The 16592-nt window shown below is 40.8% G+C and overlaps 2 protein-coding genes across 7 annotated transcripts; both read left to right on the plus strand.

Moving 5' to 3' along the window:
• Positions 1 to 295: 295 nt before the first annotated feature.
• On the plus strand, positions 296 to 3213 carry clp1 (cleavage factor polyribonucleotide kinase subunit 1). 2 transcript variants are annotated; one of them, XM_068587143.1, is made up of 6 exons: positions 296 to 374; positions 907 to 1181; positions 1348 to 1455; positions 1548 to 1667; positions 1981 to 2118; positions 2236 to 3213. In XM_068587143.1, exons 2-6 carry the CDS (start codon positions 909 to 911, stop codon positions 2920 to 2922), a joined length of 1326 nt encoding a protein of 441 aa, XP_068443244.1. In that variant the 5' UTR covers positions 296 to 374; positions 907 to 908; the 3' UTR covers positions 2923 to 3213. The 2 variants fall into 2 exon arrangements, with proteins under 2 accessions (XP_068443244.1, XP_068443248.1); XM_068587147.1 differs by having other exon boundaries at positions 304 to 374; positions 864 to 1181.
• A 2007-nt stretch (positions 3214 to 5220) lies between these two features.
• zdhhc5b (zinc finger DHHC-type palmitoyltransferase 5b) lies at positions 5221 to 16589 on the plus strand. 5 transcript variants are annotated; one of them, XM_068588051.1, is made up of 13 exons: positions 5221 to 5345; positions 6610 to 8036; positions 8585 to 8706; positions 8932 to 9089; positions 9466 to 9638; positions 9789 to 9891; positions 10038 to 10129; positions 10420 to 10552; positions 11748 to 11856; positions 12057 to 12163; positions 13022 to 13944; positions 14040 to 14063; positions 14452 to 14538. In XM_068588051.1, the coding sequence occupies exons 2-12, from the start codon at positions 7888 to 7890 to the stop codon at positions 14056 to 14058; spliced, it is 2088 nt and encodes a 695-aa protein (XP_068444152.1). In that variant the 5' UTR covers positions 5221 to 5345; positions 6610 to 7887; the 3' UTR covers positions 14059 to 14063; positions 14452 to 14538. The 5 variants fall into 5 exon arrangements, with proteins under 5 accessions (XP_068444152.1, XP_068444121.1, XP_068444145.1 ...); XM_068588020.1 differs by lacking the exon at positions 14040 to 14063 and having other exon boundaries at positions 14452 to 16589; XM_068588044.1 differs by having other exon boundaries at positions 14040 to 14589.
• Positions 16590 to 16592: the final 3 nt, after the last annotated feature.

The raw sequence follows: 16592 nt of genomic DNA on the forward strand, positions 1-16592 counted from the left end.
ACAGTGGTTATGAAGAGCCTGATCATAAGATCAACTCAATAATTGTGTTTCATATAAATACATTTTGTACACACAAGTCCCACTTCTCAAAAGTGATGATAATTACTTGCATGTATTTCTTAACGTGACTGTGTCACTACTCTGGGTATTTTTGGACGATATGGAAAAGTTTAAGTTTGAAACTTACATCGAACTGTAACAAAAACGTTTCTTGATTTATTTCCTTTTTTTTTTGCTTTTTTCGAGCCTCTAGCAGAAGTTGAGCATTATTGGTTGAGGGACGTGACGTCATCATCACGCGTCCAACCACAGTGGTTGTGCCTCAAAAGTTGGGAGCCTCATTTTCAAACTACTATACGCTTGAATTTTTGTTCGTAAGTATTACAGACCAACATAACTAACAAGTAGACTTTTACCTGAGCAGATTACTAACATATGAGGCGTTTGTAGGATCTTTACTGCTAAAATAGGGCAAAATTACGGCTACAACATGCTAACTGCTAGCTAGCTGTTTTTTTTTGCCCGCAAGTGTCTCTTGAGTTAAACTTCTCCCACTTTCACTGTGTGGATGTGATTAAGTTAAAACGTATTTTCAAATATAAAAAATAAGGCGAGGAATCCAATTTTTATAGCTCCAGGTTGTCCCTAATACGTAAAGTTATTAGCGATGGTCATACACTGGGACTAATGTTACTCGTTCATATCTCTCGGGTAATATTTAATCTTATGTTGATATAGCATTAGTTAATACACTGTGTTTGTTTAACGTTAACAGAGATGGTGTGAATAAAGACGTCCTGTTTAGCCTTTAACTCTGCGTTTGTGACAACTTTTATACAATTGTCCTTTTTCTTTCCAATAAGTCGTTATTGACAGGTATTTGTAACCTAGACTTGATCTTGTCAGTCATGGCAACAGAGGGTGTGGAAACGACCAGTGAAGATGTTCCAGTTCCTGGGAAGGTCAGCACCAGATTTGACCTGGAGAAGGAGACCGAACTTCGGTTTGAGGTGGAGGCTGGGGAGGCAGTAGAGCAAGTTGAGCTGGAGCTCCTGACGGGAATGGCTGAGGTGTTTGGCTCAGAGCTGAACCGCAACAAGAAGTACACTTTCGGAACAGGCTCCAAGATCGCAGTTTTTACCTGGCAAGGCTGCAGTGTGAATCTTTATGGGAAGCCAGAGGTGAGCACCATCTAAATGTGTAACATTTTGTATGTGGCTTCTGTTTTCGCTTATTTGGTGATTAAATTCACCAGTTGTACGTAGTGTCTATTCAACCCTGTGTTTTCTTTTGTTTGACATCTGACTAACGAGATAAATAACCAGTGCCTACCCCTCATCATCACAGGTAGCTTATGTGTCCAAAGATACGCCCATGCTGCTCTACTTAAACACACATGCTGCTCTGGAACAGATGAGAAAACAAGCAGAGAGGGACAATGAAAGGGGGCCGAGAGTAGGTTTGAATAAAGAACTACTGTGTTCAGAGGCCACATTATACGCAAGGTGGCAAGATCAGTTGACCTTGTATCATTAATTAACTTGCAGGTGATGGTGGTGGGACCTACAGATGTGGGAAAGTCAACAGTGTGCCGTCTGCTATTAAGCTATGCTGTGCGGGTGGGCCGGAGGCCAACACTGGTGGAACTGGATGTTGGACAGAGTGGGGTAAGTTATCAGAATTTACATCGGCACAGATTACCGATATTAGAGGAATATGAAATGTTTTATTTTGCATTATGCCCTCCAGACTTATCATCTGTAAGTGTTTAAAGCCGTCAGTTTAAGTGTCATCTGTCGATCAAAAGAACAAATGACAGGCAGAGTAGTTATTAATGCCACAGTTTGTAATATACCATCAAGGATGACGTTTAGTTTAATCATCCATTAAATCATGATCAACCAGCACTCTCAAAGTTGTTGTTTTTATGTGCCAGAGCCCACTCAAATCTTATCATATCAATTCGATTCTGCTTCTCAGGTGTCTGTACCTGGTACAGTGTCAGCTCTATGCATTGAGCGCCCGGCAGACGTGGAGGAGGGTTTCTCAGTCCAGGCTCCTTTGGTCTACCACTTCGGGTCTACTACCCCTGGGACCAATATCAAACTTTACAATAAGGTGAGAAAAACATATTCAGGCAATGCTTAACATGACAGTATGAAGCCAAAAGCCCACTGCAAAGATAATCTGCATTGTTTTTCGCAGTTTAATCAGTTCTTTTCTCACAACATGTAGCTGACGTCATGCTTAGCCGAGGTGTTTTCCCGGCGCTGCGAGGTGAACAGAAAGGCTAGCGTGGGAGGCTGTATCATCAACACCTGTGGTTGGGTGAAGGGCTCTGGATACCAGGCCCTAGTCCACTGTGCCTCTGCCTTTGAGGTGGATGTGGTGCTGGTGCTGGACCATGAGAGGCTCTACAATGAACTCAAGCGAGACCTCCCTCACTTTGTACGGGTTGTACTCCTACCTAAGTCTGGAGGGGTGGTGGAACGCTCAAAGGAGTGCAGGCGGGATACTCGTGATGAGAAGATCCGCGAGTATTTCTACGGCTTCCGTGGAGTGACCTTCTACCCCTTCTCCTATGAAGTGCGTTTCTCAGATGTCCGCATCTACAAGATCGGAGCTCCATCCATCCCGGACTCCTGCTTGCCGCTGGGAATGTCTCAGGATGACACACAGCTAAAGCTCGTCCCTGTAACACCAGGGAGAGACCTGACGTATCATGTCCTAAGTGTGAGCAGTGCAGAGGACGGAGAGGAAGGTGCCAGAAAGGGTATAGTAGAGAGCCCTGTGTGCGGCTTTATAGTGGTAACTAATGTGGACACGCAAACACAGGTGATGAAAGTGCTGTCCCCAGCACCCAGACCACTGCCCAGACACACTCTACTTATCATGGACATTCGCTTCATGGACATGAAATGAAGTGTTACACTTAAGGGAAGAGCCCTTTTTGTAAAATAAGTGGGGCTCTTGTTGGGGAGGAGTTCCGTATAGAAGACATTTTGTTTCTGAGTTGTCTCTTTGTAGGAACTCAAGAGTGCAAAAGATAAAAAAGTTTCAGTCCAGATGCTGTAAATTTAACTCCTTTGTATAGACCACACTGTACTGATGTTTGGGAAATTTGTGACACAGGATGTTTTTATCAATGTGGTAATTATTTCTTGATGAACGTTGTTTTTCTTCACTTGCGTAATAAATGTTTTAAATGTAAAACATTTGGTGTCAGATATACTAATACTATACTAATGGTTGCATATTGCCCTATTCTACATAATTCAGTGCATGGCAATTCACATTTATTTAAATTTTGATCTTTGTTTTTAATGGATTAGTTATAAGAACATTTGTATGATTTTACTTAATTACAATTTGTTCAAGCAAAGAGAAAAGTATTTGTAATATCATGGCGTCACATTAGGTTTTACTCAATATTTCTACAAAGCTTCCTCCAACAAAGCAGATGCATATTATGAATGTGTCTGTAAATGGGTGACTTGTCCTGCCTCCTGTGTTATATATTTATATATATATATATATATATATATATATATATATATATATATATATATATATACATATATATATATATATATACATATATATATATATATATATATATATATATATATATATATATACATATATATATATATATATACATATATATATATATATATATATATATATATATATATATATATATATACATATATATATATATATATATATATATACATATATATATATATATATATATATATATATATATATATATACATATATATATATATATATATACATATATATATATATATATATATATATACATATACATATATATATACATATACATATATATATATATATATATATACATATATATATATATATATATATATATATATATATATATATATATATATATACATATATATATATATATATATATATATATATATACATATATATATATATATATATATATATATATATATACATATATATATATATATATATATATATATATACATATATATATATATATACATATATATATATATATACATATATGCATACTATAGTGTCCATGTCTGTTTGGAAAAATACGTTATATCGTAACTGATATAGTACCAGTATGATTTGTTGTTCATACTATAAACACCAGCTCATGAAATCCCATAGGCCTATATGCTGTTGTATTTAAGTTCGACACTTTATTAACATATATTAACAATATCTCAAATTTGAAAGAATAGACTTTGTGAATAACTTTCTTCTGTTTTTTTTTTTAAATTTAACTTTAGTGTTATTGTTCTAAACATTGGCTTTAATTCACTGGATGGGGTTTTATTGTAGGTGAGCTTGTTATGGAGGATTTGAGTTGACCATCTGTCGGCTTTGATTGGAACTTTACAAATAAATTGTTTTTCAGAGCCACTGTACTGTAACTCCTTCCCAAGTCCAATGACGTATCAGTACTACTCAACATTATTAGATCTGACTCTTTTTGTAACCTTCAAAAGTGATTACAAAACACAAGAAATGATGGGTGACCATCCAAACAAGTAGTTTCTGCTTCTAACCCCTTGTTGCAAAGTTAATTATGTCTCTGAGTTCCTTTGTTAATACTCCTAGATTATTTAACTTGGCACCGGCCAATATATGGCTTTTGTTAGGTGCAATTTAGTTTATTTTTGACAAATGGATTGAAAATCACTTGCATGTCACTTGAACAAAAGCTGAATACATGTAAAATTATCCAGCATTTTACAAGAGAATAGAAAAGACTACAGGCTAACTTTTCTTGACATGTGAATGTGGAAATGTCCAAGAATGTACAGCAGTATGATTGAATCATCTGGCTTTAAAGTATCCAGCATTACAACCAAACGACAAAGACATCTGACTTTTTGAGTTTCTGAATTGATGTTAGATATATCCCTTTCAACAGTGGGAACATTAATAAAGCAAGTTGTTTTCCTCTTGTTGCATTATGAGCTATATGAGGAAATGTGTCATTTAATTGTAATGTAATGATATGTATGTATGATTTTAGTAATTTAAGTAGAATCCGTTTCATTATGTGGTCAAATGTGGCGGTCAAAACAATCCTTTTTGTCGATAGTGAACTAGTACTGTCAGTCAAGCTTCTTTAAACTGTTCCTCCAGACCACACCTGCTCGCTCTCTGATTGGCTGCTCATCCCACCTGAGGGTCGACGGTCCAGTTCCGGGATTCCAATATCGGCCTAGCAAGCGAGCTAACTAGTTTGCTAGCGGCTAACTCAAGGAGGACCGTAACGACACACACCCTATTGGCAAGACAGCTCGCATGTTCCGTGTTAGGTATGTCCTGTTGGTTTCACCTGCTCTTTTTGGTGATTATTCAGCTGAACGTACGTTAATGTATCCCGCCAGCCGCCAATGAAAGCTACTCCGCGAGTGTAAAGCTCCCCATACTCGCCAGGTAACGTTAGCTAACTCTTCGCTGTGGTAAAGGACTGAGCATTGTCGCAAAAAACTTTCGAGGCTAGGTGAGAGCTAACTGATGATTAAGTACGGGTCGCATTTAAATGGCTCCTAATTTAAATGATCGTTCACATTACGGGCCAAAACATTGCATCGTGTATTACTTAGTTGATGGTAGGTTAGTGAGGCGCGACGTTATTTTAATGTGGTTCATTGTTGTAACGTAAGTTGTCTTGGCTGTCTCCTAGCACCGCCCTGGCCTGTTGTCGACGTCCGCTTCAACTTAGGGTACAAGGATGAAGTGTGTTAAATTACATGCATTTAAACAAGATGTTAGCAGTAAACTCCTAGTGTTTAACTGTTGCTGGGAAATCGATAAAATGCATTGCTCGCCAGGTCATTTATTGATGTAACGCTAGCTCGGGAGACGGTGACATGACAGGCTGGACACGGAGATTTGAGGATTAACATCCGTTATTATAGTTGTTGGGTGTGTTGTTGTGGGGCAGGTGAGACGATTAACTGCACTGCCTGACGATTGTCGAAAAGAGGGGCGTGTCTAAACTATCAGGTTACACTGTTACTCCGGGGTGTCACACGCACGCACTACCTTTTTGATTTGTGTGTGCGTTTGTCACTCAAAGGGCGTCCTGGCTCATTACGGATCCTTGTCTCCGTGGTGTTTTCCATTTTCAGAAGTGGGAGGTGTTTCATTTGAAATCCTGAGGGCATTAACGTGACAGCGGTGTGTTTAACGACAGCAGACTGTTGCACAATTTTGTTTACGGGTAACGATAATAGTGAAAATGAACAGGGTCACAGTGTAAGGCAAGCTTTTTGGGACAGTAAATATTTAATTAGTCAGACTTTGTTGTGAAGTCGCAGTGCATCCTCTGCTTCTCTTAGACACCTCTATCCAACAAGGGACTTTACTTTTGATAGTAAAGCTTAAACCTGCTAAATGAAATGAAACACTGATCATTTTAAACAAGGTATCATTGTAGGTACTTGTGTTGACCACAACTATTTATATTTGACTCAAGATGCTTATATGTCATTGGGAACTATCCAATATGTAACGTTTTGCTTGGAAATTGTATTGCTGATCCAAATAGCATGACTTTTCTTTTTTTTTTTACAGGGGCATTCAACAGCTGACCCACAGAGCCAGTGGGTAAAAGAAGACAGGGGGACAAAGAGAAGAACAGACTAAAATGCCTGAGACTACATAACATCACTGTTGCACATGGCTTTGTTGGGATGCAAAATGGGAAAGGAGGTCTATCTGCAGAGAATTTGGAGGTGGGAGAGGTTTCTACACCCAGACCCGGCCAAGTGCGGAGACAGCTCGATGACACACACAGGGCTTCTTTTTGGATTGAGTTGATTTTGTCCCCATATTAAAGCGAAGACTGAAGGCAGTGGTGTCGCACAAACCAGGGGACTCTGCTTGGCTGTTTGAGCTGTTGTACTTGTAAAGGCAATGCTGGACATCATTTTGTAAACCAATTTTTTCTTCATCAGCTTTTGAAAATATATTCCAGCTGGACCTTTTGTTTGATGCAGCTTACAACAACAAGTATACAAGTGGATTTTTGTTTGTTTCCCCTGCTGACTTAGTTTGAAACTCTGGAACGTTCCTTCTGCCACCATCCTCCGTTTCTTCCACCCACCCAGTGCCTAAATACGCCCTCTTGAGACAATCACAGAAGTCATCAGCAGCTGCCGCGCTCAATCCTCTGCCTCTTCTCCTCTATGTGCTTCTGCTCTCGGCCTGCTGGCTACCCATCCACTACCTCTTTAATTTTCTGTTCTTTTGTTTTCATATTCATTTTCATCAAAACTCAAGCACAGTGGTGAGCATTAATCTAAACACTGAGTTTTAGAAGTGGAGAGAAACTCAAATTCCTCCAGTTTTAGTCGTGTGCTAGATTCTATGTTACAGTTGCACTGGTGGCATGGAACAGTACAATTAGATTTATTTATATTGATACACCAATTACAGTTCCATTTAAAGCCATACAAAAATATTCATGAATTACCTACATACATATTTTTGTATCACATTGCTCTTGTAAAGTCTTTTTTTATAAACCTCTATTATGCACACAACTTAAACAACATTAACAACAAGTTGTACACATGCAAAGCTAAAGTAAAGCTGTATACTGCTTCATAACAATCCTCTGATTCTAAGTGATACATTGAGAGACATTTAGTGTCCGGACACAGAGAAACCCTCATGTTTCCATTCAGTTGCTGCTTTGCATAGTGTTTTCTTTTTCCTAGTCTGTAGTCATGGCCCCTCCTCCAAAACAAACCCCACATTCGCCATTTTGACCCATAAAACACCGTTTACTGTAGGTAGACCGTAGATACCTACCTCTCTCTCTGTCTTCCTCCCCACTCTGTGGCTCTGATGCCGGGTTTCAGTGGTGGGGGGGTCGGGGGAGGAGTAGGTGTCCCTGCTTCTGCTCCTCCCCGTCCATTTCGTCCAAGCCGATATGTCCCGGTGTCTGCAGCCACCACTTTCCTTGTCGGATCCACTACCCTCTTCTTCTGCTTCACGTAAGTATCTCTTTCTCGATCTCGCTCATATTTGAACACTCACATAATGCAAACATGGTTCGAAGGGCCGGATGTACGCACAGTTGTGTCCTTGCTTAACTGATAATGGTTACATGTATTTGTGTGTGCTAAAGGCATGTGTAGACACCCCTATGCATTTTATATGAAGACAACCTGTTATTTTTCTTTGTTTTAACCTTCATACCGAGAAAGTTTACTGAGAAAACGTGTCCTCTTATCAGCCACACTTTTATTCACACAATTCCTCAAAATCATAAGTGTGAGCTGCCAATTCAATTACAGTCTTTTGTTTCTGGCCACTGAGCAGCTTCAATGGAGCTGTTTAGGGGTAAATTGTCTTACACAGAGACTTGTCAATGGCATGTGGGGGCTCCCACCCGTGTATTACAGAAAGTGCAGGGATTTGAGCCTGCATTTGTAATATCTACATGCTCCTCTTGAATATACCAATAACTTGTGTAGTAGTCTAGTAATGGCCATAATATGTCAAACTTTAATTTTATTCCATCCTTTTTTATGCTGTCCAGGTCTCCGTGGTTGTCAGAGTATTTCTCCTCTGTCATTCCAATCTACATTGCTGTGATCTTCCTCTTCACCCTTGCCAACTTCTGTATGGCCACTTTCATGGACCCTGGAGTCTTCCCCAGAGGTAAAAGCATGTGAACGGTGTTGCTTTGCACATTTTTGACAGAGAAAGTTGGTTATTGCACACCAACATATGCAATTGAGTGCTTTTGAGATAAACTAATAGCCACCAGTAATGACATGATCCATTAGAAATTGACTTTTATAATATAACACAATGCAGGGAGACCGTAGGATCAAGGAACAATGATGTTGGTACAGTCTGAGTGTTTGTGTCTGTCATGTTTAGCGGAGGAGGATGAGGACAAAGAAGATGATTTCCGTGCTCCTCTCTACAAGACGGTGGAGATCAAAGGGATTCAGGTGCGAATGAAGTGGTGCTCTACCTGCCGCTTCTACCGTCCACCGCGCTGCTCGCACTGCTCAGTCTGCGACAACTGTGTGGAGGTACACGCACACACTCTGTATTATAGGCTGGTATTGTGAGACCTAATTAGACATTTATATATTTCATACTATTGTACAAGCTGAGCGACGATTATACAGGGGAAGTGGGTGAAGCAGGGTGACTGTTAAGGCTCTATAAATTGTTATTGTTCCTATATATTTGATCTCTTGTTGATTGATTGTCAATCACTTTTACAACATATCTCTAATAATTAAAACATGTATTAGACATGCCCTTTTATGTCATAATTTTAGTGTTGAGTTTGAAAGGTAGAAATAGTTTGATTTGTATTAGTCTTAGTTTCTTGTTGTCATTATTCTCCCCTGTCGTATCCTTACTGATGCTTGCACATTTTTGTCTTTTGTGTTCTTTCAGGATTTTGACCATCACTGTCCATGGGTTAACAACTGCATTGGTCGGAGGAATTATCGCCATTTCTTCCTCTTCTTGTTATCACTTACCACCCACATCATTAACATCTTTGGCTTTGGCTTGGTTTATGTGCTGCACCACCGCCAGCAGCTGGACACGCCACATGCTGCTGTTACGTATCCTTCATTTGGCACACTGCAGCCAAAAAGATGCCGGACAAATTATGAAACTTTCTTTTCACATTCTGTTTGAGTAGTGATTTTTGTCCTGGTATTTGTGTTTTTATTTGCTGGGTTTGTTTTACCTCCTTGACCGTCTCCTCCCAGTATGGGTGTAATGTGTGTGGCTGGCCTTTTTTTTGTCCCAGTCGCTGGCTTGACTGGGTTCCACATGGTGTTGGTGGCCCGCGGTAGGACTACAAATGAACAGGTACGTACAAGAGCTGGTTGTGTGCATCAAATCCTGCAACACTGAATTAATCTAGACAGTTCAGGTTGTGTTGTTACATTACATACATTAATGTTGGTGTCCATATGAGCTGGAACATTTTCCCCTCCTTCTCCCTCTCATTGTAGGTGACAGGAAAGTTTCGGGGAGGTGTTAACCCTTTCACCAACGGCTGCACAAGGAATATTTCTCATGTGCTGTGCAGCTCCCAGGCCCCCAGGTCAGCCTTCCTCTCTCCTCTGAAACCATCTCTTTCCTCCCCTCCTTTAACACTCTGCTCCACAATTATTATTATAATTTTTCTTTCCATTGTGCTCTCTCTTTTCACTTTTCCCGCTACCTTCTTTTATTGTTCAAATTTTTCTGTTTAGTTCTGGAATATATGAGAGCAAGCCTTCAGTGTGTGTGTTAGATCATGCTTTTCAATCAAGCAACATCCTGCTACGCCTGTTGTTTAATGCTTGTCTCATTTAATTAGGATTTACATGTATGTGTATGTCCTCCTCACAGATACTTGGGCCGGTTGCGGAGCCCTCAGGCAGTGGATGTACAGCCACCATTTCTTAGACCGCCTCTCACTGAGGCTCAACTAGAAGCTAAGGTCCTGGACAACGGCATCCAGAATGACCGACACAGCACCAGGGTGAGCCATACTAAATCTAACAAATGCACAAAAAATCATCTATCTTCATGTATAAATTCAAATGTAGGAGATTTAGAGATTATTAATGATTTTCAAACATTATTAGTATATATTGTAGACATTACTGTCCATTGTTTTTTAACATACCACAAAAGCTCATGTTTTGGTCGGCAAAATTCAAGCAGACAAAACCCCCGATAAACGACCATGAAGTAACTAAGTGAGTTCAATTGGTGCTGCAGCTGCTACCAAGAATATCCTTGCTGGGTATAATTCTGCAAACTTTCTATTATTATATATATTAAAAACAAATATTTGCAACTCCCCAGTTCAGTCTTGCTCCTACTATTTGAAAAAAACTCATGTCCTTAAGTCTTATTTATCCATTTGAAATGTTCTTAAACAGTCATTTTGTCTTACAACATATGATGAAACATGGGGTTTAGAGTTTGGTTAGTATGCAGCTATTCTACAAAAGATCTAAATGTATTAACTGTAAATCTTACAGAACAGAAAAAAGCCGCGTGGATATCCACACTTTTATCCACAGCTTTGTGTAATATTAAGCATTGTTTTGGAATAATGTGAGAGACATTGACTTAGAGATAATTTCAGGTAACAGAATGGTTCCAATTTCAAGTGAGCAGTGGGTTTGCAAAACTAGGAACGTGCAGGACAAAAGATAAAAAAATGTCTAATTTGTTAGGTAAAAAACATTTGAATCCCTTTTCTTTCGATTCTTTTCTAGCTGCTTATGTACACTGTATGCACACGGAATAAGAGTGTATATTTTACAAGAAAACCCTACCTCATCTGGATAATAAAATGTGTTGGAGGCTATTCAGACTAAAAATAGTCAGTGTGTTTGAACTTTTATCAGATGCCAAAACTTTGAAAAATGTTTCATGAAACAAGACATACCTCCAATAAGTTGTTATGGCATCAACAGTTCCCTCCTCTGTTGCAACAATTGCAAGGTTAAAGTACAACGCTCAAGTTACAAAGTAATATACTTGCAATGTGCACGCATTGGCAGATAGTGTTGCCTTGTGTTGCAGCAAACACTGAGTGAAACTTTTTTACCGATAACTGTGATCTAAATATTCATTGCAATGAATGGTTTTATTTTTTTTTATTCAGTGCTATTGTGGGTATGAACACGGCCTCATACTGTGTGTCTGTGTGTCTCCTCCAGTCTAAGAGTAGTCTAGATCAGATGGAGAGCCAGTCGGCTGATGCAGAGCCTCCACCTCCTCCAAAGCCAGAGCTTCGTTACCCTGGTCTGCCCCGTGCTGACACGGAGGGTGAGACAAACACACTCGCGCACAATACATACGTGAACTTCTGTAGTAACGTGTATATCACCTGACATGTTCACATCGAGAGTGTTGACCATCAAGTGCAGCAGAGGTATTTCAAAAATTTGACCTGAACAGTTAAATATTTGTTTTTTAATCGTAAACGCATCTCTTTCAAATGTTCCTTTTGGTTTTTCGTCACTCAGAGAGCAGCTTATTGACTGAAGCTCCACGTACGCCGTCAATGTATAAGTACCGACCACCTTACAACAGCCCAGGAAGGAACCACACTGCCCTCACACACCCCAACAAGGTATATGTCAATATACACTTACACAGACCTCAATATATTGGGTATAAACTATTCACCTAACATTATTCAATACTGTATATGAAGAGTATTAAAGGAACACAGGGTCAGCTAAGAGCAAAGTTAACCACATGTCTATGGCTGATTGGACACACGGACACATGCAAGACTCATGCAAATGAATATATTGTTTTGAAGACACAATCTTTTAGTTACTTAGGTTGTTTTAGTATTGTAAAATATAAAGGGATGTGTTTAATCTTATTAAATCTTTCAGAACAAACTATGTCCGAGAACTGTAACAGATGATCTGGTGGCTGATATGCCCTAGTGCTTCTAATTTCTTTTGTGGTTAATACCATGCCCCTCTTTTTTTGTTTTTTTACTTTGAATTGATCATTCAGTGGCCATCGGTCGATCAGTAAGTCTCAGCTAGTGTCATCTGTGTGTGTCCCTTTGGCTGTCACCGTGTGTTTGAGTGGATCTATCCTTTCCCCTGAGACTGCATTGACTGGAATGTGTAGTTCATGTAACGTATGTATTTGTATTTCCATTCATGTGTTGATACACACACAGTCTTTGACATGCAGTGTCAGTGCTTGTTCAAGCCAGTCAATGTTTCCAATCCAGTAGTGTGATGGAGTAGAGCACTGGTCAAGCATCCAATTTCTCCCCACCACTCTTTTTTTTCTGTTACAATAAGTAGTAAAATGGTTGTTTTTGGTGTTATGTTATCCATTCCTCAAGTAACATGGTGATTTTCATATTTCTCCTGACCCACCTCTTTACTCCTGCCTTCATCTTCATCACACTTCCCCTCTCTGTCTTTTGTCTGTTTCCCTCTGTTTCCCCTCCTCTCAGATGATCCGTGGGGAGAGTCTTGACTCTCCATCTCCCTCCATCCTCCAGTCCAGCCGTCAGCCTAGCTACCGCTCGGAGCCGAGCAGCCTGGACGGGACCACAGTGGTGGGGGGAGGTGTAGGGGTGCGCAGAGGGGGAGGGGAAAGGGGTGAGGGCCCCGGAGGTCCTGGCGGGACTGCTGGGGTGATGCCAGTGGGCATGTCAGGTTACTCCCTGACTGGGCGCTCCTACACCTCCTACCCATCCTCTCTGGTTCTGTCCACTGGCGGCTCTCACTCCTCTAGCCTGCGCTCAGCTCACACGGCACATAACCCACTGGCCACGCTCCAATCGGAGGGCACCACAGACACCAGCTACAAAAGCCTGGCTAATCAAACGCCTCGGAATGGCAGCCTGTCCTATGACAGCCTTCTGACACCATCCGAGAGCCCAGAGTTTGAGTCAGCCGCTCATGAGCTGTCACCGCAGAAACCTCGAGCTCCGTTTCCTTCAGCGACTATAACAGGCCAGCGTGAGGTGGTGTCACCCAGTAGCCCGCTGCAGGGCTACACGTCGCCCTTCCTCTCCGCTCAGATAGCCCAGCAGAGGGAGGGGCAGCTGCTCCAGGGCTCTGCCACTTTCTCCTCCCCCCACAGGGCCTACCTGCGTGCCGTCAGCCCGCCACCTCCCTCCTCCTCTGGGCCTCCTGAGATCCAGCACCTGCTCCAGCATAACCACTCCTCCTCCCGAGCCCCTCGTAACCCATCCTCTTCCCCTGGGGCTCGTTCACAAGAGCCCCCTGTCTCCCCGCCACCTCGCGGCCTCTCCCTCGGCAAGTCACAGTCTCATGTTGGCGAGGCAGGGCCTCAGCACAAGCATCGGGCTTCAGGAGGAGGTGTTGTGCTGGGAGGGGGAGGAGCCGGAGGAGGGCAACAAGCTCCACAGTGAGTAGTGATCCATCGCCAGATCCGTCAGCCCGCTTTTCTTTCTCTTCCTTTTCCTCCTAATTGTCTTCTTCTTCCTCCCTGGTTTGTGTCAGCCCTCCTCTTCCTCCCTGATCTGTGTGAGTCTTCCTTTTCCTCCTCCAAGGTTTAGTCAGTCTTTGCTTGTTTAGTGTTCAACAGTTGTGTATGGAAGTTTTTTTGTTGGTGGACTGTATGGATAAGTACTAAAAGCATGTCAGTATGTGTTTAGCTCTGTGAAAGCATGCCTAACAATGGTGCTGTTAACTTTTGTCCTCTAGCCTTTTTTTGGTCCCTGTGCTTTTCTCACTCACTAAGTGTAGTTACCAAATGCCTTAAAGGTTTGATGGTAGAGAAACATTTGTGCTTGTTTGCTCTTATTATTGAGTAGAACCACTCCATCCCACATCCATGTATCCTCTGTCCTCCTTCCTAATCTGCCTCCCCTCTCCTTCCCTCCCATCCCCTTCCTGATGGCTGTCCAATCAGATCCACCTCTCGTCCAGTCTTGGCCACTCACACACCATCGAAACCAGGTGGCGGCGTGAAGAAGGTGACAGGTGTTGGAGGGACGACTTACGAGATATCGGTTTGAGTGACAGACAACCTTCATGGTCCATCACAAAGAAAGGGGAAAAGTCACATGAAGACTTCCACTTGTCTCTGACCTGAGCTGGACATTATTCACTTTAGGCTCCTGAAAAATGACTGTTTTCCGCTGCAAAGGACTCAAGGAGCAGGCCTGTCTGGTACTCACTTTGTTATATTTGTAACGCCACCCACTGGAAGATTTGAACAAATGGTAAAAGGGGACACTTAATTTTCCCCCGGATCAAGTTGTCTCCATTTAGCCACTTTGTGAGCCACAGACGGATGTGACTGTATCATCATGGCTGGGTACAGATATGTCTATACACCCATAGCTATTCAATGATTTGTGGTTTTATTTGGTACATCAGCACACAGAGTATTGCCCACGGTGTCCGACATTTAAGGATATGTTGGCCTTTTATCCAGTGGATGTAGAAATCTAAGTGGGAGGATTTAGGACTGTTGACCAATTGCAACATCTTCTCCAATGTCTGAATGGACCACTCAACCAATTTATCGAGAAGAGTCCAACCTATAAACACAGTATCATTTTAGTTTTCTAAATCTTTTTTTAAAATGTTGTTTTATATAAATGTATAAAATCTTACAGATTATCATTGGGTCAACTTGTCAGGTATCAAAGATGACTGTGGATAAGGGTGACAGTTGTACTGCGTGTAATTATTCATGAAAGCAATCTCAAATCAGTTGCCTGTTTTTATTTTAATGGCTGCATCAGCCACTCATGAGCTCGTGCTGGAATTTTCATCGCCCAAAGAGAATGATGATCGTTTGGTGGCTAGCCGAAGTGGTAAATAATCAAGCTTGATTTTTCTGAAAGCCACAAAGAAATTCTTAATCACGACTGCAGCACAAGTATCTTTGTGGAATGTACAATTGTAATGTTTATGCTAGAGACATTATGCAAAATCTGTTAGTAGCTTTAAGATCATTGTATGTACTTTTTTGTCTTTTTTCTTCTTTTCTGTCAATCAAGATGCTAGTAGAACCTGAAACCTTTAACAGATGGCCAGCCAAATAGGGGCAGCGAGGGAAGGGCTTATTTATTTGACCAGACAAGACAACCTTGTAGTTTTGGGCACAATTTCAAACCAGTCTCTTCCAGATTGTCTTTTTTTTTTGGAGAAAAGAAGAGTAAGTATGAATATTTTTTTATGAAAAAACTTTATAAATGCCAGTGAATAGCATTTCAAGGAGGGACTGGTTTGTAGTTAGACTGTTTTTGTTTTTCTGCCTTGAGACCATTCATAGTGAAGCGTGCACATTTTTTTCTAATGATTTGTATTTTTTACACTCTTCTGAGGAGGAAAATGTACGGCATAGATTTCTTTAGATTGGGTTTTACAACTTCTGTAAAGGTACAGCCATATTTTATTTTTTGTACCCACGGCCCTGTTATGAACGGAAAGAAATTAGAGGAACGGAGATGTTAGTTTCAAGATTGGGCATTAAAGTTGAGTTTTTATTTATAAAAACAATTGTTTTAAGGCCTCCAGCGGTGTTTGCAGAATGTCAAAGCTGGCTGAATGTAACACGTCTTTGCGGAAAAGTACTTGCTTAAAGTATCATCGTTCAACCCAAATAACCGTGTTACTGGTTTTCAACCCTCCCAGGCTGTCTTCGGTGTGCATGTGGTTTTTGTTTGTCGTGCTGAATGCTTCACTGGTGTGCAAACTTGGGAATATTGGCGATATGGTGATGTGTGGGTGATTACAAGTAAAGGAGCATCATTATGGGCACAGTGCAGCCTGCGTAAAGAGAAAGAGAACCTGCGATATCTTTCTTCCTGCTCTGGCCATGATTGGTGGCCACTGAACAATTTGAAACTATGTGAGTATACGTCTATGTGAGATAAAATATTACTATTGTGGGCTATGATGAATGGAACGAGTTTCACAAATATCTGTAACGAGTACATTTAAGACATTTCCAAAATGGCCTTATAAAGAATTTTTCAAAAGATGTCTTCTCAGAATAAAAAGGTCAAACTGAAGAACTGAATGAGTCATTAATCCGAG

The sequence above is a fragment of the Clinocottus analis genome, unplaced genomic scaffold, assembly GCF_023055335.1.
Source record: "Clinocottus analis isolate CAN_PGR_092001 unplaced genomic scaffold, fCliAna1.0.p SCAF_10, whole genome shotgun sequence".
Classification (NCBI taxonomy): Eukaryota; Metazoa; Chordata; class Actinopteri; order Perciformes; family Cottidae; genus Clinocottus; species Clinocottus analis.

Excerpts from the sequence above, each read along its gene's own strand:
- clp1 (XM_068587143.1), top strand. The coding sequence starts at position 909 with ATGGCAACAGAGGGTGTGGAAACGACCAGTGAAGATGTTCCAGTTCCT. Across the intron at positions 1,456-1,547 it reads ACAATGAAAGGGGGCCGAGA|GTGATGGTGGTGGGACCTAC; the intron begins GTAGGTTTGAAT and ends ATTAACTTGCAG. Across the intron at positions 2,119-2,235 it reads ATATCAAACTTTACAATAAG|CTGACGTCATGCTTAGCCGA; the intron begins GTGAGAAAAACA and ends CACAACATGTAG.
- zdhhc5b (XM_068588020.1), top strand. The coding sequence starts at position 7,888 with ATGCCGGGTTTCAGTGGTGGGGGGGTCGGGGGAGGAGTAGGTGTCCCT. Across the intron at positions 8,707-8,931 it reads CCCTGGAGTCTTCCCCAGAG|CGGAGGAGGATGAGGACAAA; the intron begins GTAAAAGCATGT and ends TGTCATGTTTAG. Across the intron at positions 9,892-10,037 it reads GTAGGACTACAAATGAACAG|GTGACAGGAAAGTTTCGGGG; the intron begins GTACGTACAAGA and ends CTCTCATTGTAG.